This window comes from Periplaneta americana, chromosome 3, assembly GCF_040183065.1.
Source record: "Periplaneta americana isolate PAMFEO1 chromosome 3, P.americana_PAMFEO1_priV1, whole genome shotgun sequence".
Lineage (NCBI taxonomy): Eukaryota > Metazoa > Arthropoda > Insecta > Blattodea > Blattidae > Periplaneta > Periplaneta americana.
In genome coordinates this window covers 154381324-154407055 of record NC_091119.1, presented here as the reverse complement: position 1 = coordinate 154407055, position 25732 = coordinate 154381324, and the positions used below count along the sequence as shown (strand labels likewise).

At 33.5% G+C, this 25732-nt stretch overlaps 2 protein-coding genes across 3 annotated transcripts in view; one reads left to right on the top strand and one right to left on the bottom strand.

Annotated features, from left to right (window-relative positions):
* The window catches only part of Acadvl (Acyl-CoA dehydrogenase very long chain), a 31578-nt gene extending 16227 nt beyond the window's left edge, over positions 1 to 15351 (top strand). Inside the window, exons 9-12 of one of the 2 annotated variants that reach the window (XM_069821993.1) lie at positions 421 to 608; positions 736 to 948; positions 2084 to 2233; positions 15224 to 15351. In XM_069821993.1, the coding sequence (XP_069678094.1) occupies positions 421 to 608; positions 736 to 948; positions 2084 to 2221 (539 nt within the window). In that variant the 3' untranslated portion in view covers positions 2222 to 2233; positions 15224 to 15351. Of the gene's footprint in view, positions 1 to 420; positions 609 to 735; positions 949 to 2083; positions 2366 to 15223 lie in introns of those variants that run through there. The other variant, XM_069821994.1, reaches the window with a different exon arrangement.
* A 1618-nt stretch (positions 15352 to 16969) lies between these two features.
* On the bottom strand, positions 16970 to 25513 carry LOC138696697 (leucine carboxyl methyltransferase 1). The gene is made up of 5 exons (XM_069821996.1): positions 25129 to 25513; positions 24857 to 25040; positions 21948 to 22189; positions 19664 to 19773; positions 16970 to 18443 (listed from the first exon to the last, which is right to left on the bottom strand). The coding sequence occupies exons 1-5, from the start codon at positions 25342 to 25344 to the stop codon at positions 18245 to 18247; spliced, it is 951 nt and encodes a 316-aa protein (XP_069678097.1). The 5' UTR covers positions 25345 to 25513; the 3' UTR covers positions 16970 to 18244.
* Positions 25514 to 25732: the final 219 nt, after the last annotated feature.

Below are 25732 nucleotides of genomic sequence, written 5' to 3'. Positions count from 1 at the left end.
CATTGACATGGTGCATTGATTGAAATTTGTTGTATTGCTTGTAATCTATTACTTTAAGGGATTAAGATTTGAAAGTTCTGGGAAACCCTTCAAATTTTATCATGTGTTCTGAGTGTACTTTCAGATGTTCATCAACTTCATAATGTTGGCTACAATGAAAATCTGTAATTTTGCTCAATTTTTGGTAATACATTGTACTCTTACATTTTAGGAAATATGTCAATGTTTAGTTTCTTGTGTTGCATTGGCAGGGAAGGGAACATAATTTAAACTTCAGAACTGAATTATTACACATTTATTTAGTTCTTTAATAACTACATACTCCATTTTTTATGCTTTTGTTTATAGTTAAATACAATATAACTGAAATTTTGTTACAATTTGAAAGTAAGATTTGATATTATATTTAATCATTGGCAGGAATCCAATATGCTGGAGCCCATTTGAGAGAATTGCAGAAGGCCTTCAAGAACCCAACAGCAAATTTAGGCCTTATCTTTGGAGAAGCTACTAAAAGAGCCATTAGATCTGTTGGTTTTAGTAGCCCACCATCTTTGGCTGAGCATGTGCACCCCAATTTGGTGCCTTCAGCTGCACTTGCTGCAAAAGTAAGTGTCTGTAAAAGATTAATTCTTTTTTTAAATCAATTTACTAGAAGTTACTGCCATTAGTTCTGCTCTTCTCTTGCTTCTAGCTTTTGCACTAGGTGTAAAATAATACAATTTGTTTTGACAGAGTATCGAAGCTTTTGGACACACAATTGAGACGACTTTGATCAAGTATGGACGTGGTATTGTGGATGAACAGTTTGTTTTGAATAGACTTGCTAGTGCCGCAATTGACACATACACTATGATCGTGGTCTTATCGAGAGCAACCTTGTCTCTTCAGAGAGGCTTGCCCTCTGCTCATCAGGAAGAACTTATGACCAAACTTTGGTGCAGTGAGGTAAGAATTTGCTTCCTTGAACCTTACTCTGTTTAATTTATTAAACTATTATATATATGTCAGAACAAAGATTAATTTTTCATTTCCAGTATAGCTGAATGGTAGCACTTAGCTTATTCATTTAAACTTTACATAAATTTGGCTTAACTAACAGCGTTATAGACTAAAATTAAGTGACCTGTTGTAAAAAGAATATCATTACAATGCCACTATCTTGCATCATATATTAACTTTACTGCCTTTGAAATTTATTTGCCTTTTGATAAGCTGGAGAAATATATTCTTCTTGCTGTCAAGACTTAGCCTGTCAGACCTATTCCAAGGCTGAAAACTGATCACTCCACCTTCTTTGTGGTTGTCCATTATGTCCTACTCTCATTGCTTTGTACAGACCGATTATATAGTCCTGACAACTCGATGACGCGAAAGAGGAAAAGGAATAGGAGTAGTGGGGAGAGCTCTGGAGTAGAGATAAGGGCGAGCGGTCGGTAAAGGAATGCAGTACAGCTTAACTGTACTAGAAACATATCGCTCTACTGCACACATGACATCCGATTGCTCTGAAGGCAAGTGAGTGACTAACCGAAACACCCCTTGGTGTAACTAAATGGACTCGCCTGACCAAGGCGCACATTGCCGGTGACTGTCAGGACTAAATAATCGTACTGTACAGGAGATTTTGTCTTTGAAAATTTTACGGAGACATTTACAATACATGCTTCTCCTATGTCTCTTGATATTGTTGTATGTCTTCCACTATGTTCTTTGCTCATAACTGTGTTCATATACTGTTTCTGATTCGATCTCTCCTTGTAGCTCCAATCAGAAATCTGAGGAATCTCATTTGGGCTGCTTCTAATTTGGTATTTTGATCTTGATATCCATGTTTCACTTGCATATTTTTGAGCATGTATTTTCAGACAGTGTTATGTATTCAAGTTACTGTCTTTATTCATTTTTTTCTATTAATGCGTCCATTTAACTTATATTTATTAATATTCCCTTCTAAATCTAATAATTCTAAATTATACTAAATGTATTTTTGTTTTAAGCTTTGATTCCAACAATTTCAGTAAATAAAAATCTCCTCGTAAGTGTGTTTACGATATAATTATGTGGATGTACATTATTTCAGGCTTCTGAACGAGTAGCACAGAACCTTGGAGCAGTTCAATCCAGTCGTGTTCTCGAGAACTTCTCAAACCTTAGTGCCATTGCTAAAAATGTGTGTGAGAATGGAGGCCTAACTCATATTAACCCTCTAAACTTTTAAGTATATTGGGAGGTAAGAGACTGCTAAATGCTCTGGAGCAAGTCATGCACTGTACAATACTTAAATTAAAATTGTGTTGAAAAGTATTTCTGGATTGTGGTCTTACCTAACAGTGCTAGTGATGCAGAAGAATATATATCCTTCATCTGGTGCCACTTTTCGTCTTAGGTGCAGTTTAGGTTTTTGTTTATATTATGACCATTAAAATACTCTGCTATTAATATAAGCTGACCATTATGACAGTTCCAAATATCAGGTTGCTATCAGTTGCCACAGTAACCCAGTCTTCCCCTCTCTCTTCTTCCCCTTCAACACTCCTTATAACCAGTTAATTTTCAGGTACGTTCATTTTTTTATAGTAATTTGTTTATATGTTCCCAAATGGCTAAGAGATATGAAATTTAATTCATAGTCGACTGCTGGTGGTGATAAATGTGTGATACAGAAATAAGCACTTTTCCCAAACCGAGCCACATTATGTGGGAACACTGCTGTGTTAATTACTGTCATCATAGATTAATTGTAGTGTAATACATGATTTGGAAAGCATATCAAATCGCAGTTATTACTATGTTAACGTGTAATGTGTGGCAGGATAGGTAAATTTATTTCAAATCAATATTTGTGTAATGAATTATATCATTTGTTACAGAAGAGAAATGTTAAATACCTGAAATACTTGAATGTCTGCCAAATTGATTATGTATGTTAGTAACACGAATATTCCCCGTATTTTGTTATATATGGAATTGTTTGATTTCAACTAACATTGTCATAATTTAAGTACCAGTTCAGCAAAAAAAAAAGTCCATCATAATATGTCAATATAAAATCGTTATGTCAAAATACATAAATACAATATTATTAGAAAACGTAACATTTTATCAATTTCTTCATAAAATATTGATGTTAAGGAAAAAGAAAAGAAATATTCTGAGTTTTCCAAAGTCGAAGCATGTACTTCATTGAATTTTTTTAAAATTATTTCTTCTAATAATTAGTATTTTTGACTTTTCGTGTAATGCCTGAATTTAGTTTTCTTTGCATATTCATTAGAACAATAGATTTCTACCTTTTTCTTTCGCCTTGTATTAAGTGCGTATCATTTCTTTACTCTCATACACACTGCATCTGTCTTCAGTAGTTTTTCTTCTTTTCTGCTTTGTCCGTCAGAAGTTTCTGCAGTCTTACAAGGCATCCTATAGTGACATCTGCAGTCTCTTTTGCTGCTTAAATGTCCATCACTCTTGTTTGAGTACATATTTCTTAACTTCAGATTGGGTACATATCACACTTCGGAAAGAAGACTGCCACAAGTGCAAAAACAGTACTAATGAGATATTTGACGTTTAATATGCAATAGGTCAATTTCATTTACAGTAGTACCATAAGGACACAATTACGTTCTGCCTCCAAATTTTAACCTACCGCTTGTGGCCTTATAGAAACAGATAAAATTTTTATCTGTTAGGCAGCAGTGTTATCTCAATTCATGAATGCTTTGCACTTGTGGCCCTCTTCTTTCCTAAGGTGCGGTATTTCTTAACTTCAGATTTACTGTAATTGAAAACAAGGTAACCACTCCACCGATAGTGACAGAAAATTGTTCTAAGATAGACTTGCAACATTACTAATGAAAAACTGTACAATTTTATTTGATGTATTTCTGAGATAAACTGTGGGAGATATATGCTGCTCGTCCATTGATGTAATGAAAGTATACTACATGAACTGAAAACAGAATCTGTACTTCACAAAATTAAAAATTACAGAAAGAACTGCAAGAAACGTATCAGGGAATGGGTTCTAAATAAATTAAAAATGAGTTTTGTCATGTGCACCAAGTAGTCATAGATGGCATAGTTTGAGACTGCATAACATACCACTGATGCCTGTTTCTTGAAGAGATTATATGTCACAGAATGTGTGTTTACTCCATTCATTGGATGTCTGTATGAGAGTAGAATGAAAGGATGATACTGTTAATTCTTATATGCTGCAAAATTTAGTCTTAGTGTTGTACATTAAATATTTTTCTTTATATTAGTGCTCTTGCATATGTCATGTCACGTAATTATATCTTTTGTACTTAACCCATTGCAATATATCTGTACGCTTAGTGGCACAGTTATTTTTGTCTTCGTACATAATTCTGTAGACTACAATTAATTTTTATGAGAACAAAGAAAACCAAAGTGAAATGTATTGTCTATGTGGTTGAACTGAATGAAGTTTTGTGTACATGACTTGTTCCAGATTTTGAGGATGCTAATGTTTACTAATGATTTTTTTGCACAGTAAAGTAAGTGTACAGAAAATATGGTGAAGTGTGTAATTTTTTTTACATAGTACTCATTCACATTTATTGAGATATGTATTATATAAAGAACTGTATGTAAATATATTTTTTATCTTTTGAAAGCACAGTAATAACTGCATAGAAGTGAAAATACTCCTTTGTAAAATTGGGTATGGATATCAATTTTGTCTTGCACAGTGTTCTCTATTTATAAATTGCCCTGGTATCTCTGTCTGCTGTTTATTTCTGTTGATAGAAGGAAAGGTATTGTTTACCGGTTTATGAGCAATATGATAAACAGTGAATCATATCACAAGTAGGCATATAACGTGAACTTTACTCCAGTGAGACGTACTGGAATGGAAGTCATCAGTATCTGTAGTTATGCAATATGGTATAGTATGGTTTGCCACAATTTAGAACAGCATATATTTATCTATGACTATTATGTGAAGTGTAAAAACTCTAAAAGATTATAAGGAAGTTCAAAAGAAAGTTTCACTGGGCACCCAGTGCACTCCTTCACCCCAAAAAAATATAAAAATCTTTGTGAGGAAATGAGAAAAACGGGACCTTTTCTGAATGTGGGGGCTGGGCGGGGAAGAGGGAAGGGGAAAAGAACGCTGGTAAGCAGTTTCAGATGAAAAATTACATGGAAATTAGGATACATTTAGAACATTCTCCAAGAAAGTCATTGGAACATCTCTCGCCACAAATATTACTGATAGTTCTACTTGGTGTACTACATTTTTGAAACTTAAAGTATACAAACTAACCTCAGTGCACAAGATTTTTCCTAGACTAAAATTAATACTAAAATTAGTATGTGCTGTTTTCTGAAATAACACGAGCTTCCACTTTCAAAATTAAAAGCAATGGTTAATGTATAACAGCAGTTTGTTGTACGGTAAGTCTTTTGTCTTTTGATTTTGGACATTCTCTACATCGACCTTGTGCTTTTTTTTTTTTTTTTTTTTTTTTTTTTAGTACAGTCTGTTTCTGGAACAAAATGCTTCGTAGCTGTCCCTGAGTTCTTTGGGAAGACTTTTTATATACATGTCATATGTCCTTGCATAAGTTCCAAAGGAAAGTCTTTAATACCACTCTTACTATATTTATATCCATAATATTAAAACAAAATTAGGCCTATATAAAATAATTGATAATACTGTGAGAACCTGTGCAAAGTAAATGTAACACCACAGTGAATAAGTAATTGTTATTGTTAAACTTTACAACTAAGGGCGTAAATTTAAGTATAATATTATAGAAAATATATTGGGGAAGGTAAACAAATTGTCATAATGGTAGATAACACGTATATATGGAAGACAGTATTGAAAAATTATTGCTTGGTGCCATAATATATACCAAGCAAGTTCTGTCATGTTAAAAATATTGATGGAACCAAGTTTCTGGCAACTTTTATTTTTTCGTGTCATCTGTTATAGAATGTTCTGCCACGTCTTTATATCGAAATATCTTTCCTGTGTTTTTGACAAGACAGTTGAAGAGCTTTGTGATGGTGCTTTCGTCAGGATAGTGCAGTTACTGTGGGAAACGTGTTTACATTTCAAATGAGAGTTTCTGGTATTCTTGCTAAAACTATGAAGATAATTAATTTTAGGTGAAGTTTTATGCAATTTCAATAACTGGTATAATGCACAATTCATCGAAGTTATGTGTAAGAACTCACTCCTAAGAGATTAATTTTTCAGAATTTGATATAAGTTTCAAGAAAGAAAGGTCTTCGATTTTTGTGTTCAAATTCGTAGTTTCAAATACTTTCACACTTGATGTGGATCGTTCTATGTTGTTAGTATGAAGTCTTAGAATAATCTAAATATTTTTATAGTATTATACAGAGCAGGTCCAGTGTCTGGCACTTATGTGATAATGTACTATCCGAATTTATTTTTTGTAAATGTGTACAAACCAAGTCTGTTCTGCATATATGCAGAGTTGTAAGTAGAAGTGCTGAAGTGCTGTGCTCCATTTTGTGCTCATGTTTTAGTTTTTGATTCTTGATACGGTAAAGCTCTCTTGAACACTGAATAGGTCCATTTGTTACACTTTGAATCAAAATCAATACTTTTAAGAAAATCGAGAGATTATGGAAAACTTCTTTTACTCATGCCACATCATCTTTTTGCAGAATTATAATAATCATATTGAATTGTGTTGTACTTGATTTTTAATGTAATTTAAAGATATTCAAAGCATTGGCATTGGTATAAAGCTTATCCAAACGACAATGCAAGTAACTTTTTAAACTACTGTATATGAGTTTACAGATTTGCAAAATAGTTGAAGTGGTATTTTAATTTAAAAACTGTGTTATGTTGATTTATAAATTATTAAATTTGCTTTGTGAAAGTAGCCTGTTACATATGCTCACCAATTTTATGATCGTGTGATAGAACTCTCTTTTTTATGTACATGTTGTGTAAATGAAATTATTGTTACATATAGTGATAAATTACTTTAATAAAAGTAATAATTTTCGGCTGTTTTATTGAGACTTTCTGGTTTCCATGGCTGAGAAATGTTTGAATTTGTGTTCTCCCAGTTACATAACACAAATTAAATTGAATGTAATTGGTGGCTGAAATTCTTATCTCCTCCTGCATTCATGAAAAATATAATTTCATTGCAGTTTCATCGACGATCAATATAGGGTCATATTAATGTATTTTTATAGGTAAAGTCAACTCCACGACATGCCAAATCGGCACAAAACAGTGGCAAGAGGTTAAGGCTCCCACCTTTACAGACATTCGACATTTAATAGCAGTAGAGATATTAGTCCTACATGCCCGCCACCTTTACCCCTAACGAGATGCCCCTGGTACTCATTTCTGTTAGAGGCTGAATAGACTCCAGACCATAGTGCGGCTGGAAGGATTAGATCAAAGGAAAAATCTATGACCCCATCGGGAATCGAACCTGTGACCTTTCTGCTTGCAGCATTACAGCTTAACTGTATGCCCCACAATGTATTTTTGTTGTTCGAACAAAATTGTTTTACAGAAAACGAGAGTGAGGATCTCACTTGGCTCTATTTTCAAAGATGGAAATTAAGGACACATGAGATCGTCATACAGACTGTTTACTTTTATTTTAACTGATGTACATTTTTTTCCTAATGAAACTCGGTAGATACCGTATCAGTAGAACATGAATGATACATCACTAAGAATGCATAGTTGTTTTTACGCATGTGTACAATTTGTAATAGGTTTCATCCAATCTGGAATGAAGGTGTAGTGTTCTCAGGTGTGTGTTTATCTAAGGTTAATGGTTTTTCTTTTTCAGAATTTAAAAAATGCACAATTCAAAATTCATTAGAAAAAAATGCAGGTGTGTGTTTATCTAAGGTTAATGGGTTTTTTTTTTCAGTATTTAAAAAAATGCACAATTAAAAATTCATTAGAAAGAAATGCAGTGGGTGAAAGGTTTTGAGGTTCATTAAACAGTATCAGTATATGACGTTGTCTTTAAAAAAATAGCATACCATGTAGATTTTAAATGCAAAGTATACATTTTTCTGTGCCCAATTTTTATACAATTGAAATTTTCTTTCTCCATTTCTATCTTCCCAGTCACATCCTGTAATTCTCTCGCTTCCGTCATTTCAAAAACACCCTTCAGCCATGTTTTCCTAGGTCTTCCTCTTCATTTCTTTGCAGTTGGGATCCATTCCAAATTCCTCTTTGGCAACCTATTTGGCTCCATCCTTTTCACATGTTCAAACTATCGTAATTATTTAGTTTGGACAAGCTGTATAATAGGATCTTTAAATAATTTCAAGGGAAAAATTGTTCGGGGGCCGGGTATCGATCCCGGGACTTCTGGTTGAACGTACCAGCGCTCTGCCAAGTGAGCTACCCGGGAGCTCCACCTGACACCATCTCAACTTTTCCCCTTATATCCACACAACTCGCATGGGCTGATGAAATGCCAGAGACCCACATCGAGTGCACACAATCTCTGTGTGATTTGGAATTGTGGTTTTCTGTTAACGTACACAGTGACGTATATATTATGCAAATCTAGTCTTTCAGGTAAAGCTTCCTGTAAAGCAGATTTGAATAATTTCAAGTTTCTGTTAACGTACACAGTGATGTATATATTATGCAAATCTAGTCTTTCAGATAAAGCTTCCTGTAAAGCAGATTTGAATAATTTCAGGAATCTGCTTTACCTGAAAGACTAGATTTGCATAATATATATGTCACTGTGTACGTTAACACAAAACCACAATTCTAAGTCACACAGAGATTGTGTGCACTCGATGTGGGTCTCTGGCGTTTCGTCAGCCCACGCGAGTTGTGTGGTTATAAAGGGAAAAGTTGAGACGGTGTTGGGTGGAGTTCCCGGGTAGCTCAGTTGGTAGAGCACTGGTACATTCCACCAGAGGTCCCGGGATCGATACCCGGCCCCGAACAATTTTTTCCTTGAAATTATTCAAATCTGCTTTACAGGAAGCTTTACCTGAAAGACTAGATTTGCAGGATCTTTAAAGTTAATCTTTTCTCTTATCGTAGCATTTCCAATTCTATATACCAGGGCATTCGATAAGTAATGACAACAATACTGTAAATCAATGCTCCTAGCAGTGACCATTGAAATCTTGTAGTATGTAACAGAACAGCGATTCTTTCATAAATCCGCAATATTGAAAGCCTCGAAGTAACCATATTTTGTAAATAATCACTATTTCTGATTTATAGTAAGTAATAAAGCCCTAAAAACTGTAGGTACAAAGGTGCTTCATAAAATCCAAGTTGCAAGAGGAAAAAGTGCAATTCAGTGCTTTAGGGCATTTCAAGAAGCTTGTGGGAGAGAAGTCCTACCACACTGAACTACTGCGAGATGAGTGGAAATGAGGCATTCGCTTTCAATCAAGAGTTGGCATCCAAAGAGCTTTAGTTCAATCAGTGACAGGGATATCCAGAAATGCTGCTGCAGATGAAGTCCGCCATCTTCCAAGGATTTAGCAATATATTGTCGACATGGCAGAAGACTATGTTTAAATTATGTAATGTAAATAACTTTAGTGTGAAACAGTTTTCAGTTACTTTTCGAATACCCTAGTAATTTATAGCATCGTGCTGACCATCATAAAAATAGATTTCTGTTGACTGTAATTTTGATTTTAATTTTGCATTCATGTTCCATGTTTCTGCACCATTAGGCATTTCACTACTGATTTATAAATATGGACTTTTCTCATCTGATACAGCTTTACTGATTCATGGGAATTCTGTCTTGATTCCTCATAAAGTAAAAGCATATCTAGGTTCACAATTAGTCAATTTTAGCATTGTCCTTAATTGACTTCACCTTTAGAATTCTACGAACATAAGACTTGCTACTGCAGAGGTACAATGTAAGAACGCAGATAAACAGTGTAGTGGAGTAATGGTTAGCGAGTCTGGCCGTGAAACCAGGTGGCCCGGGTTCAATTCCCGGTCGGGGCAAGTACCTGGTTGAGGTTTTTCCGGGGTTTTCCCTCAACCCTATACGAGCAAATGCTGGACCCTGGACTCATTTCACCGGCATTATCACGTTCATCTCATTCAGATGCTAAATAACCTAAGATGTTGATAAAGCGTCGTAAAATAATCTACATAAAAAAAATAAATAAACAGTGTACACTTGCCAAACAACCCTTAAGTGCCAGATTTCCTAGAAGATTTCATCACACTGTAAATGCATTTTTAATCAGTTATTTTGTACGTTATTACACAAATGAAGTGTTTCTCGAAGAAATGACAAAGGAATATATTTTTTTGGCTTGTCCTTCGCATTATCTTGCCACTCATACGTCTCAATACCTTGCCATAAATGGGAGTCAAACTCAGACACAAATTACTTTTTTCTGCTTAACCATTATTCAAATACCAAGATGACATCTGACTTTTTGGTTACTTACAACCTAAAGATTCTGCTCTTAAAATTAATGCAGTTGTAACTCTTCACTCTGTGTCTGTTTACTAATTATTGCCATTAATTAAGATCTGTGATATAGGAAAATTGTTACTTTGAAGCATGTAGCCTACATGTGTAATTGTAACTCAATGAATAATTTTATCAAATGTGCTATTACAAAAGGTCACGCCAGCAAATGATTTACTAACGTAATTCTTTATTAGTGGAAATAGAAAATTTCAGTGATCATGAGTCATATTGCTACAAATTGATATTTTGATGAAATCACACAACTAAAGGGAACAGTGTTGTTATGGGAAAAATTAAATAAAATAAATATGGCATGTCACAGCCATGAATGATTACAACATTGTCACAACTGGTATATTTTATTTTATACAGAAATTTACAGCAATTGCATAACATAAAAAAGGATTATACATGTTACAATCTGGGAGAGAACATAATGGCAGCAAAAATTGAAAACTTTTACACAGTCCCAATATTATGTTCTCGTGCCAAGTTCAACACTTGTTAATACAATCATTGTAGGAAAATGACACAAGGAAATCAAAAGATTACAGCACATGTCTATTAAAACAGTCACAGTTATTGCTGCATTAGACATCAGTACAGTATCACAATATATCAACACAGAAATTGTAACTTATCCACATCAGGAGAAAACCAACTTTCCACCAAGGAGCTTTGACTAAACAATGAATTTCAGGTCATTTTTATTACTTTTTAGTCTTACCCATATGGTGTCTCTTTGTATTTAATTAGATTCCTTTCAAACAATGCAGAACCATAATATACAGTCAGTCTTATATTTTAATTTTTATATAATTGCTACATTACTATCAATAGCAAACGTAGTTGCTTAATTACTAAATTTAATTAATGTTGTAAGTGTTCAAATTTCGATTCTGTTCACAGATATTAAACTTCGTTTTTGATAATTAACACATATCTAAAATAACAGATGCCCCAAAAGTTACAGATCTCTGAAGTAAAGTTAATGTACACACTAAAATAAAGTTTGACAATACTGTAACAAATCCCTTATTATTTATTAAGTATGTATGTTTAAAAAGTTACGATTTACAAATATATATATGAATACTGGAGCCACATCATTTGGTCAGGATTACATTACATTTACATTAATTATCAGAAACTGTTACTGAATTTAACTCGAAAATATAATATGCGTGTTTCTAATTTATTCTACAACAATTCAGTAAATACAAACATTGATGTGTAAATTAAAAATTTAACCTTACACTGTAATTGGTGCTCAAAATTAAGATATTTCCTTACACAATTTGAATAACATTAATACAGATTTTACTATCAAATTTTACAAAAAATCCTTTTCTCAATTGCATAAATATTATTTGCAGACACAAACATGAAGACAAATTCCAAATCTTTTAGCTTTTTGCGAAGAGTTATTTTTGTGTAAATTTTGTAATTTCCATTCCACTATGGTCAAATCTATATTTTATAACATATATTTATTTACGGTTTAAGTATTAAAATAGTTTTGAGCACTACTAATATGTTATTTTTATATAAAATACATTAAAATCAGAGGCCTTGCCACCTCATCTTCAGTATTGTGTGGTCAAGGTTAGATTGAGAAGTGTACAGTACTCTTGTATTTTGTATAAAAAATTTAATACAACTGATATTGTGTTTAATATTTAAACTGTAAATAAATATACGTTATAAGTATTTCTGAACACTGTGTAAGAACCATACTTGACCTTTAACAAAATTGCAACATATATTAAGTTACTTGTTACCTGTAGGCTTTATCGATATAAATTGATCCCAAGTCTAAGAATTCCAGATTTTATATTATGCATAAAAAATTACATTTTTTGGCTGATTTTGGGATACTAAACAAGTGATTTAAATCAAAAGTACGGAATCTTTGTTTATTGCCATTATATACGACAAATTAGTTGCGAGCAAAATGTTCAATAATAGTATTTGCTACGAAATTTTCAATGAGGACTTTTAAATTTTCCAGTGTATTTTAGAGTAAGATAGAGGAAGCTGTTGACCATTACTGAACATTTTTAGAGCATTATCTAGTAGTTGTAGATACTATTTAGGTACTGTGACTTTAACAGGATAAAACAAGGCCACTGAGTGCAATTTCGTCCTCTAGCTCTGTAATGTTTACCTTATTATGATTAATTATCCATGAAATGTCACTAATCTTAATATCATTTTGTTTTCTACTAAGAATAGAATATTTATGCATGTATTAAGAACCAGTATTTCTACTGATAGATTTAAATTTCATATTTTCACATTTAAAAAGGACAGTTGTAAAAACGCATCTTTCCATAATTCCACTGAACTATATGTACTGTAATTCATACTGTCCATTTTCAGATTGACAAATATAATTTAAGTAGTTATATTTTTTAACAGTAAATTTTAACTTGCTACACAATTCAGTGAGTGTAAAAAGTATTCGAACACCTAATGATTCCTATAAAAGATAATTGTAATTTACTTACCAATTTTGCAATTTATAACAAAATATACTCCAGTGATTCCATACAATGTGTAGATGAGATTTTTCATGCAAATTACGAAAATAACTTTAGGATTACATATTATACTGAAGAGATTCACATATTAGCAAAATTGTATAAGCAAAATGTATTCAAATACACATTTCACACGAATTTGTTCTCTTAAAATAAATATAAATTTAGCTTCCCTTATGAAAAGGTTGCCAGATTTGACAAAGTGTATTACATATAATTTGGAAACACACCTAAAAGGTAAAATGATACACATTTGAAACGGTTAGGGAATCGAATATACAAACTTTCATCACAATCAGTATTAAGTAAGATAACTATTAGATTGTATTATGTTTGGAGTTTTCTATGCATAGAGTCCACCAAATTACAATCAGATTCATCTCCAGAGACTGAGGAGAGGTCTGCATATGTTTTGGGGTGTTGCGAATAATCCACATCAATGTCCTTTAGGAAAATATAGTTGTCTCCAATCCCCATTTTCTCAGCTCTAGGTTTCAGATGGCTTTTCAGAATATCAATATAAGAATGCTGATAAAGTACAGAAATCCCACGCTGGCTATGTTCATGCACTCCCAAACCAATATAGAGAACCACCACCATGTTTCACTGTAGGACACATTTTCTTTTTTAGGTTCCGTATTCTTTCTTCTGCAAATTGTACATTTTCCATCTGAAAAAAATATATTAAACTTACTCTCATTTTTTCGCGGATTATAATCTTTCCTTCTTGTTGATTTCATTCACAAAATATTTTGTCCTGGCTACTCTTCCATGACATCCGCCGTTTCTTAAATAATTACAAACTGTACTGTCACATTTAGTAGTTCTTCTGAAGTTCACTGGCAATTTTTGTTGCATTTAAGAGGATTTTTCTTAGAATTGCTCAATCATCTATTTCAGATATATTTTGGGCACCCAATTCTTCTCATGTTTTGTAATGTTTTCTTTTCTCTGTTTGTCACTGATACACAGGATTGTTGTTCGAGGTCTCTAAACAATAGTAGAAATTTTACGTAAAGATTTACATTGACTATGTAAACTGATAATGATGCTTCTTTCTTCCAATGTTGTTTCCTTACTCTTGCGACCCATTTCGTTTTTAATACATGGCACTGATCACCTACACACAATATACATTAAAAAATACCCAGAAAATGAACTCCATTGCAATAAGTTCCCACGGTTCAAGTGCTTGGGAGTCATAACTGTCACAGGCATTTGAACTGTTCAATTTACACATCTTAGGAGACTTAAAACAGTTTTATAAAATATTATACATTCTTTTTTTCTTTTATTCTCAATACTAAATATTCCCTGTGCAGACAAAAATGTTTCACATAAGAAAGTGCATTACTGTACTTTACAGCTATCATAGTTATTACAAGTTCATTGGTGTTCGAATACTTTGTACAATCACTGTGTGTGTCCCATAGCACGTGCACACGACACACAATGAAGAGTATTCAGGTTGTCTGCGAAATGGTATTTCAAGCAATGGCATTAAAATATGAGGCTTTCTGAAATAAAATTTCGTGTTCAAATATTTGCTACACAATATTGTTGTTGTTTAGTCAACTGTCCGAAGACATGTCTGAATCTCACAAGAGATACCAAGAAGACACCACTTATGAGGCAACTAGGCCAGGAGATAATGGGTTAGAGTGGCCAGTTCCTTTCCCCCTTGTTACACAATAAGAAATGAAAATACATATTATAAAGTAAGCATTTATCTCAATATATTAAAGTACTCTTCACTATCTCTGTTAGTATGAGGATACCTAAGTCTTAAAGTTTACATTTCTGTAATAAAGGTGTAGGGTGGGGGAACTGCATAAGTTTTCATTCAAGGTTAGATTAGTAATGACATTCGAGGATTTCTCTTGCATTTCATTACACAATAGCTCTTATGCCAAAAATGATGTTATTCATATGAAAAGTTATTTTGAACAAATTACAGAACTAATTGCTTGTTATCCTGTTCGTAAATTTCTTTGTTCACACATTACCAAAATAAAATGATATTTTAGCTTCGAAAATGTATTTCTTGTTTACTGTTGCTTTTGCGTGCAATCTTAAATGTGCGCATAAATTAATATTTTCTTTTCGAGCAGTTTGTTCCAAAATTACACGGATGAAGGAGCAGAAGTTCGTAGGAAAATATAAAAAGTATGGTATGAGATTTCCGTGTTTTTGCAGTTATGAAGTGGAACATTTGGTCTGGAGCTACATATAAGATCCATCATCAGGGAAGGCGAGAAAACAGAACCTATTTGTCAGATCCCTCACCAAGAGTCCTCAAGACGGACTGGATCCAACAGGTAAATTCCCAAGACCGAAATGGTTTGGTATCTATGGCACAGTGCAAAAACACAAAATCTCACACCATGTCGAACATTATGAAAGTCTTAAACCATACGTCACAAAAAATATGCTGAAAGAATATTTTCATTAGGGATGAGACCTCGATATGATACCTACGATACTCAGTAGTATCGAAGCATGTCTAATACATTGGAATAAGTCCTCAATACCTTTTCGATACTTTCAATTTTTGCATTTCAAATAATATTCAATCCTAAATCCAAGAATTTCAGCACGTAGTGATCATGTTAAGATCCTCTCTCCAAAAGGCAAGAATCATTGTACCCGGCATGCACAGTTCCCTCAATTAGTGACTAGAAAACAGAAATATACATGTTCTCTGTCCAATATAACGTATGTGTCGCCTCTACCCTTTTCCTATTATCAGTCAGTTTAATTAGTAAATACTGAATAACAAAAACTGATGGTGTCGGAAGAGTACCAACCTTTCAGCTTATAGCTGCCAATTTGTTAAAACAGCTTAAGTTATAAATAACTACATGAACAATACCATAAATATAAAAGAAGAATAAACCGTAGATTCGTAGAACAGGTTCGATTCCCGCTCGAGGTTGTGAAATTTTTCTTCCATACCATGGCATGATTGTGACTACAATAGTATTTAATTCATTAATAAGTCACATCAACGGACGTATATACGTCACCCAAACATCGTAAGATGAAGATTACATTTGTATAGTTACAATACTTGTAATTTAAAATAAAAGCAGTGATACGAGGGGGTGAAAATGATGGTGTGAGGAGTGACGTACTACGTAACTACAATAACCGTTCTTGGGAGACGAAGGAAAAAAGGGTGCTGTTCTTAATGTTTTCAAAATAATTAGAATTCACTACAAAAGACATCCCATAATATACTTTCCCCAACCCTTCCTTCTCAGTTTCGAGATTTCTTTTACCAGGTTAGAGTGTTACTGTCAATATTGTAGTGTGTAGTTCGTATCTAATTATTCAACAGCGTGCAGTACACTGTATATCATCTGGAAAATTTACAAAGATATTTTTAAGTGAATAGTGAATATTGGTTTCAAAAGTTTGGTATCAGTATCGAGAAAAAGTACTATTGTCTCATCCCTAATTTTCAGTTGTATATGATTATATTCGATGGCTGTTTTCACATTTCAAGAACTCTTAATTACATGTCTTAACTGTAATAAATTTTCACGTTTTTATTTGTACAAGTGTTGTCCTTTCATCTGCATATTGTTCTCTCACTCAGAACTTACATGTATCACCATATATCCACAGCTTTAATTTTTTTTTGTAAATTATAAAAAAATAACGTAAATGAAATATAAAAATAGAAATCAATTCTCAGAATATTCTTAAAATATTTTATTTGTCTTTTGTATGTAAACTACAACCTCAAAATACTAATACTTCTAAAACTTAAAATAAACTTAACCTTAATTCTTATTCTTTGCATTCTACTCTATGAAAATCTGATGCCTCAGATGAACCAATGGGTTAGTTAAGAGTTACTGGATCTCTATCTTGATTATGACTGACTAAAACTGTTTTCTTCTGACAAATGTAACTACCGAATATTATGCGGGGGGGGGGGGGGGAGAACTTAAACATGCTAATATTTGTGAGCACTATGATACCCATTTACCAGTATAATATGGGGGGAGAGGGGGAAAGTTTCAACACCACTCCAAATAAGATATTGCTCTTAATTTTACATTTCTTTAGTAAGATACGTAATATCTATACTTCACATTTATTTTACCATATATCTGAACTAATCCATATCTAATTGGATTTAATTTTGTTTCAATATATCTTAATGCACCAAAATTATGATTTATCCTTTTGAAAATCAATGTATCATTCACTGCTCACTGCTTCTATTTGATTCTGATAAGACCGTAATTCTTTCCTTGACAAATTAAAACATCTTAATTGGATTTTATACAAGAGAAAATAACAAGTCAGTGTATCTTACTTGCTCACTTAATTTTTACCCCTGTTTATACAGTTAAAGTTTTCTTCATCTTATCAGGAGTAAATTAATAACTGTAAGATGCTGCCAAGTAAAAGAAAGTCTTTAACAAAACTAACATACTTTTCGTTACAGCCAACTCGAAATGTATATAATGGTATTCTTATTTAATGTACAAGCATACTTGTCAGCCACAATAACGAAGCATTATACTCAAATCCAGTTAATGAAAAATTCAATTTATAAAATATATTGATATATAAGAAAATTCCAATGCTTCAAGCTTCTCTTCAATGTCCAATATTATGAAAGCATATAAACTGAATAAAGAGTTTCGTTAAACACACAAACAGTATTTCAGAAATGTAAAGGTCTACAAAGGGCAAAAATAATATGGAAGAAATTAATTACTATTTGTCACTTACATAGTTCCTCAAATTATATTGTTACTACTGAAAAGGAGTTTAAATTCGTCACGCCTAGTCTTATATGTGGTGCTGTTTCTGCTTGTAATTTTCTTATTTTCTTGTTGAACAAACATTTTCAGCATTCATAATCTTTACAAGTCAATTCTTTTCCCTCATGTTAATAAAATAATATTGTAGGCTCATCTCTACTTGCTCCATTACAGTCTCAGGTTAAATGATATTTTAATTCAGTTGCCTTACAGATTTGGTAGTGGATAAGTTACAACACTTTACATTCCATGCATATCAGTCTGTCAGAAGAATTAAGCTCTATCCTGTCACCTGTTAATTGCAGGCTGTGCTGCAGATAAGTTCAGGAAATGGGGACAAAACATATGGCAGCCCTATTAAGACAATAAAACAGTAAAGTAACAGTAAGATGTACGTGTGAACACTCTTCATTTATTGTATTATATTAGTGTCTTAGGTGATATCAATCTTAGAGAACATTTCTCCTTTCCATGCAATACAGATGCAGTAATGTTGAAACAGCTGGTACAACAGCACCTGTTCATCCAAAAATTCTATATTTTCAATGCGCTGCTTGTCGCTTCCTGGGAGAGCTGCATACACTTCCATCATATCCCAAGCCAGTGACCCATGCCACCCAGTAGCTAGAAACCTACAAGAATAAGTATTGTTTTTAAAATACTTATTTTTGTGATAAGAGAATACCAACACAGTTACACAAAAATCACCTACAAGAAAAAATGTTCACCGTGTAGATTATTAAAAAGTATTTCTGAAAATGTTGACTGCATAAATTATTACAAAGTATTTCTATTTACTACACTTTAAATTATATTACAAAGTATTTCTATCTCTTATTACATTTTAAATTATATTACAAAGTAGGCTATTTCTATCACTTACTACATTTTAAATTAACACCTAAGCCATTTTTAACAGTGACTCTTAACATATCAAGTTTCCTAATTAATAATCTCATAAACATTTTGCGTCATTTATTGTATTCCATAGATCTACATCAGCATTGCAGCTTTGAGATGTGGAACAAGTAAAAAGTTGTACAAAAATTATATAATACACAGTAAAGAGATTAATTACATTTACGAGTATAAACAATTCATTAAAATAATTTCGAGGGAAAAATTGTTCCGGGGCCGGGAACAATTCATTAGTTCAGCGGTAGATATGAGTATGGAGAAATTTTGTTAATTCTGTTCTAAACTACTACTCCTGGACCTTCACAGTTTTAATATAATTAGGCAGTGCATTAAAGACCACAATACATGAACAGTGAACTCTGTTTTACAATAGCAGAGACTAACATGGTAGATTGAGATCTGATTCGTGTCTTGTATTAAAATTATGAATGTTCTGATTAGATCTAAATGTATCTTGGTTTTTAACCTGAAACATCTTTAGGGAAATAATGTATTCACAAGATAAGAATATTTATAATTTTGGAAAATCTTTTTACACAATGTTCTTTTATGCACCTCTGTCATTATTCTTAGGACTTTCTTTTGTAAAAGAAAAATATATTTAGTTTCATATGAGTTGCCCCAGCTGGCAGAGTAACTGGCTAGTGAAGGAAACATTTTTAAATACGTCCAAATTTGTCATAAAAATTCCGATTATCAAACTTAATAATATGGAAAAGCACACAAAAATGTTACATTAATGTAGTCTTCTTGAGCATATTGTATGTATCTGTTATAATATATGGAAAATTAAGTAAAACATAATAAAATAAAATAACTTTTGCGCATATCTATATATTCAGGAACCCAATTATTCTGACTCAGAAGCTAACCAGATTCTTGTATCAAAATCTTTCGGTGTCCAATTAATTATTTATATAAGCGGAATACAAACCTCTGTCTCTGAGTTTCAAGGTTTTGACAGGCACTCACTCCTGCCAGTGGACAACCTCGTGCTCGCAAGTTGCTCAACATCACTTCACCAAACTTATCTCCCATATTCACCTGCAAGTTACAAAAAGATCATAGCTATATGTTATTAATCAATCTTCTTAATGTATCCAGCTGTTTGCTGACAACATAAAGTCCATTATAGTCCACTGTAGTCTATTCAGTTGTTGTTTTTCACGAGAAATGAGGGGTATTTTGATCGATGTTCATTATAGATGCCTGTTGCTAGTAGCCAGAGTTGGGGTGTAGTCAATATATACTGCAGGGCTATATGTTATTACAATGATAATAGTTTGGAGCACAAAGATTCTTCTTATATTCTCATTAATTTTTACTTTATCACTGTATTACGTACTGTATAAAGAGGTACACAGTAAAACTCAGCTTAACTGAACTTCAGTTAGCTAATCAAAACGGTGGAGTAAAAATGTACACTGTTACTTTTTGGATCATAACATGCACTTATTTCTTAAACAAATACTGGTAATGTCTAAAACATAACTGCGTTTTATATTCCCAACCAAGATGTCAATGCATGCCAATAAGACAGCTATTGCCTAGCAAGACTACAAATAAGGGTGAATGCCCTTTAAGGAATGTTTTCCACACCCTCAATTCAAATGTTTTATAATAGCCAGTGGGTGTACGTTGGTCCTGTCAAGTTTATGTAGCTATCTTTCATTCTATCACTCTCATCCTCGAAGGAGAAGTGACAACTAATCCCGAAGCTGTAGATGTCAAATAGTACAAAAAAAAAAAAACATCTTATCCGAAATGACTTTGCTCATCTAAACTACCGAATGCATTTCCCTCTTATTCAGACTTTACAAATCAAGTTATCAGAAAATAATATATACATACGAATTAGTCCACATCTTTTTTAGTATTATGTAGAATAAAGTGACGAATGAAATGGCATGTTCACATCTAGATGAAGTTAATTAATCTTACTGCGATTTTCTTTTGGTTGATTATGTAACGTGCTGTATCAACTACTGGATTATTTAGCGTCAATGGGATTGGTGATAGTGAAATGGTATTCGGAGAGATGAAGCCGAGGATTCGCCATATATTATCTGACATTCACGTTATGATTGGGAAAAAAGCTCGAAAAAAAACCCAACCAGGTAATAAGCCAAGCGGTAATCGAACCCACATCAGAGCCAACTCTGGATTGGTAGGCAAGCACCTCAATTGACTGACCTAAGCTGGTGGCTATATTGCGATTTTAGTCATGAGTTTACACCTCTTCTAGTCCCATGACTACCCAAGTAGGGATGAGTCCCTCTTTCTTCCCTTGTTATGAGTGGACGAACTTCCAATTAGTTTTTTTTACTTCATTATTTAACGACGCTGTATCATCTACTGGGTTATTTATAGTCGCTGGAATTAGTAATAGCCTAGATAATGTATGTAACAGATAACTCCTCGCTACGTTAAAATCGGCAGCACTTTGAAGAGAACAACCGCCAGGATCGCCACCCGTCCGCCGTAAACGAACACGAGATGGCAGCACAGTCGCTAATGCAATTCAAATGGGAATTATGACGTGACTCCTTATGTAACAACTAGATGGGGAGCGTTGTTAACCTCAAAGCCTATAAGCCCGACATATCTGTTACATATATGATCTAGGGTAATAGCAAGATGGTATTTGGCAAGATGAGACCGAGGATTCGCCATAGCATACCTGACATTCGCCTTATAGTTGAGGAAAACCTGGAAAAAAACTCAACCAAGCTAATGAGTCCAAGCGGGAATTGAACCCACACCTGAGCACAACTTCAGATCAGCAGGCAAAAGTGCTACTGCCTGAGCTACACCGGTGGTTTTCCAATTAGTGTTAGAAAGTTCTATAAGAATATCTTACTTTTTGGAATGATGAACGCCTTTTGTGTGCAACCTAGAACACGGAAGTGCATCTTATTTGGATATGTAGAAAATATTTATGTCTGTCTTTTAAGTGACAGTTCAAGGATATACGCTATAAACAGTAGCTTCATTTGCAACATGATATATGAACCGACTTGTTGTGAAATGTATAAGACATAATGATGAAGTATGTGCTAGCTTTCATCTGCACTCTTATCACCCACTAAAATTGTCATGTTGTATTATCCAAGAATGATATTTTATACGCACGGCAGTAAAATTATATATAGCTTAAACTTGGTTGTCAACACAATGTTAGAAGTATATCGGTAGTTATATATGCTGTACTTACGAACCTGTTCATAGTTGATAAAAAAAGCAGAATCAAATTTGTTGGCTATCCAGCTGAGAAGCTGCTCGACCTGAGGTGCATCAATGTAGACCAGGACACATTCTGCTAAAAAGAGTGTCGGAATGTTGAATTTCACTTCCGACTCATTCAATTTTCCTTCGACCTCATGTAAGTTACGAAGGTCAACACCAACAATATGGTAGTTTCCTGCATGCATGTCAGTAGCACTAAGCCGAACTTCGCCATCTGCAAATGTTAATACCAAGACAACATAATATCTGCTCAGTTCTGCAACACTAACTTAAAGAGTAAATGGTAAATACGGCCTTATCTTATCCTAGAAATGTTTCTATTATAATGTTTGATCACAGTCTACTATATACAGTCGCGAAGCTCAATATGTAGTAAAAATGCAAACATGGGTAGTTGCCCACCACTAGGATCGCTACTATCGCCTCATCATCACAGATCTCTCCTAGCAGATGACAAAATATGTTACACTTTCGTTGTCGTGTTCTTTTGGAAAAATTAGCACCTTCCTTCCATTATTGAAATTTTAAATGGATAAAGTTCATTTATTATTTTAACGAAGTATATTAAATTCCACCATAAACTCGAAGATACCTGCAAGAAATAGGTTAATATTATTTTTGTTTGTGCAAAACGAACTGAAATTTACTATAATCGCTTCACCCATTCAAGATTATAGCGATAATGAACTATGAAACCAATAAATATTAATTTGCATTTCCCTTTACAACAATAATATAATAACAATAATAATGGAAATATGAATTAATGGGAGTAACTTACGTGTACCGGTACTTGTAGTAGTTAACAAAGTGGGATGAGGTTAAGCAATAATAATCACACCAGAATTGGAAATAAAACGTGATCAATAAATTTTATTGTAACAGACTTACTTTTTCTACGTCTCTAGTAAAGTAACAAATAAAAATAACAACAAAATTAAGAGCTATAATTAAAAACATATCCTTTGAAAAAAAAAAAAAAGTAGGCCTAAGTTGTCTGAAAATGTACAATTATTCAAGGAATCAGCTGATACAGACGTAAAATTAGTGCAAAGCTTTTGTTTCTCAGCTGCAGGTAATAACAGAACAGGTTTATTTAAAACATCAAATAAAGTTGGAACTGCATTCCAGATTAATTTATTTTTGTTTTCATTCATAAATTGTGTGTTTTCGAAATGAAGAGAGCAAAACTTTATATTATTATAAAGATATCCTTCATTCTTTGTCATTTGATCTTCCCTCCTGCTGTTTACTAACCACTTTTTGTATCTATAAGTAAAATAAGAAATAGATGTTAGGATTTTTCTTCACGAGCATCAATGTGAAATACGCAACGACCTAGCACTCGATGGAAATGCGACTCAGTCCACTCTAAATCCAAAGTCGACCGTGGACAGTCTATTGTTTCTAGTTGCTAACCGCTTGGAGAGCTTTAACGCGAGATTTGCAAAAAAACACCTCAAGCTTCGCGACTGTATATAGTAGACTGTGGTTTGATTAAGTGTAAAGTGCACGTTCAGCCATGCTTACATCAAAATGCAATAATTAAAAATTAAGACTTCACCTTTTTTAAAGATATTAAGCAGAACACCAGTTTTAGAAGTGAATACTATTTAATATGATTGACTATGATGTACAGTTCCCCAAAAAAGGAATGAGACGACTCTTGGTCGTCGAAAGTTGAAGTTCTACAGCGTGGTTCACGCGATATTGACGTAGCCAGGAAGACATTTGGTCGTGCATGTGTAGGCCTATTTTCATCCTACTCCAAAGTACACAGCAGTGCAAAATGTTGTCAGTTGTCTATTTCTGGTGTAGATCTCTTTATATGTCCTTGATCGTTTACCTTTTATGAAAGTTTGAAATATACCATGTAACACGAAAGTCATTGCCAAAGTGGGAGAACAATATTAATTTTGAAATGACAAATGTAGATCCAGGCACAGACAGCAAGAAACACTGTAAGGACCACGACAAAGACAAAGATCAGGACCACAATAACATATTACAAGAAACACGACAAACACTACGACAATACGCAAAAGATTCAGCATCTGAGTTATTGAGACAACACGAAAGTTTTCATTTCTGAGCAGTGTCAATCTAGTCATGAAGGTTCAAATGTCGATTTAACTATATTATTTACGTCATATTACCACATTTTTTTTTGCAGTTTTTGAAGTGAATTTCGAAACGATGCTAGCAACAAACCAAACAGCCTGAATTTAAGTAACTCAAATATTCGTTATCTTGTGTATCAGTGCTCTGACCTCCGATCATCTTACATCTGATACTTAAGAATATTCCATTGTCTCATTCCTTTTTTTGGGGAACTGTACATACTACAGTGAACTATTGTTGCATACTATTATCTAGTCAATTTGTTTACGGGAGAGGGGAAATTATGACCCAGAACTGCGACCTAGCCCAAGCTGGCTGATTACACTAAGATTCGCTGTGTATTCTGGTTTCGAGCAGACAACCCCACTAGTCCCTTGACTAGCACCTCCGTGTGTCACCAGAAGCGTTCGGGGAATGCTATGAAATACGATGGAATGGACATCGGACAGAATGATGTAGATGCCTAATGCGGGGAAACGTGTGAATCCCGAGAAAAAATCCCAACAGTGACCTTGTCCACCACAGGTGTCACTATGGAAAGCCTGATATTACGAAATGAATTTAGTATAGAAACGTCAATATGGTCTAATTTATATGTCTTACACGCAAACATTAGATGGGCGGAAGTGTTACGAGATCACGCTTTAAGCTGAATCTCATTCTGTATAGTTTCTTTTGTCACACTGCTCTCAGAACTTATTTAAATTTTGATAACTTACCATGCAACATTATAACAATATAAAATTAATATAACAATTACCTTCATTGTGTATTTTGTCGAGCAGGATTTTATTTCTCTTTATTAAGTAACATTTTCTAGCTGTAACGTTGGGAAAATCAAGATCTACGAAATTTGTGACATTTTTATTTGCATCTTTCAATCTCCAGTACAACGTATCAAATCCTGATCCCAGGTTGACAATTTGACGTTCACTCCCACTTTTCTGAAACATGTAAAAAGTACATTCATTAAAAGCTAAGACTCGAGATTACTGTCGGGCGAATAATGAAACAAACTAATAAATATCGTACCCTTAAAAATTTGTCGATAAACATCTCAACCCCTTTGGTCCTAGCATAATAGCCACGATTTATTTCGGGAGTTTTTCTCTCTCCCGCTCGTATAAACAACGAAATATACCGATCTTCCCAATAACCCAACTGAACAGCACAGCGTTTGCATTCACTTGCATCGTCATTAGTTGCTTGTACACCTTCGTTGCTTGATATAGGATTCGTGGAAGTCATAACTGAATGATGTCAAGTATCTCACAATAAATAATGCAAAAATTCATCTATGACCATTGTATATGAAGCAAACTTCACTCTGCAATTGCGGCCATATTGGATACGGTTCGAACCACCATGGTTACCACTCAACGAAACTAAACTAAAGGAAAAATTCTGCTATGAAAGCATATTTTGAATTAAGCCGATTAATATAAACGTCTTAATGATACCTAAGTAATTGCGTAGTTTTATATGTTCGCTTAAACTTGTGAACTGATTAAGATGTGAAGTAATGTACAATTTATATTACAATAATATAATATATTATATATTTTTTAACTTTTGTAAAAATAAAGCATAGTTGGTAATTCTATACGACAGAAATGACAGTACTACGTACAATATT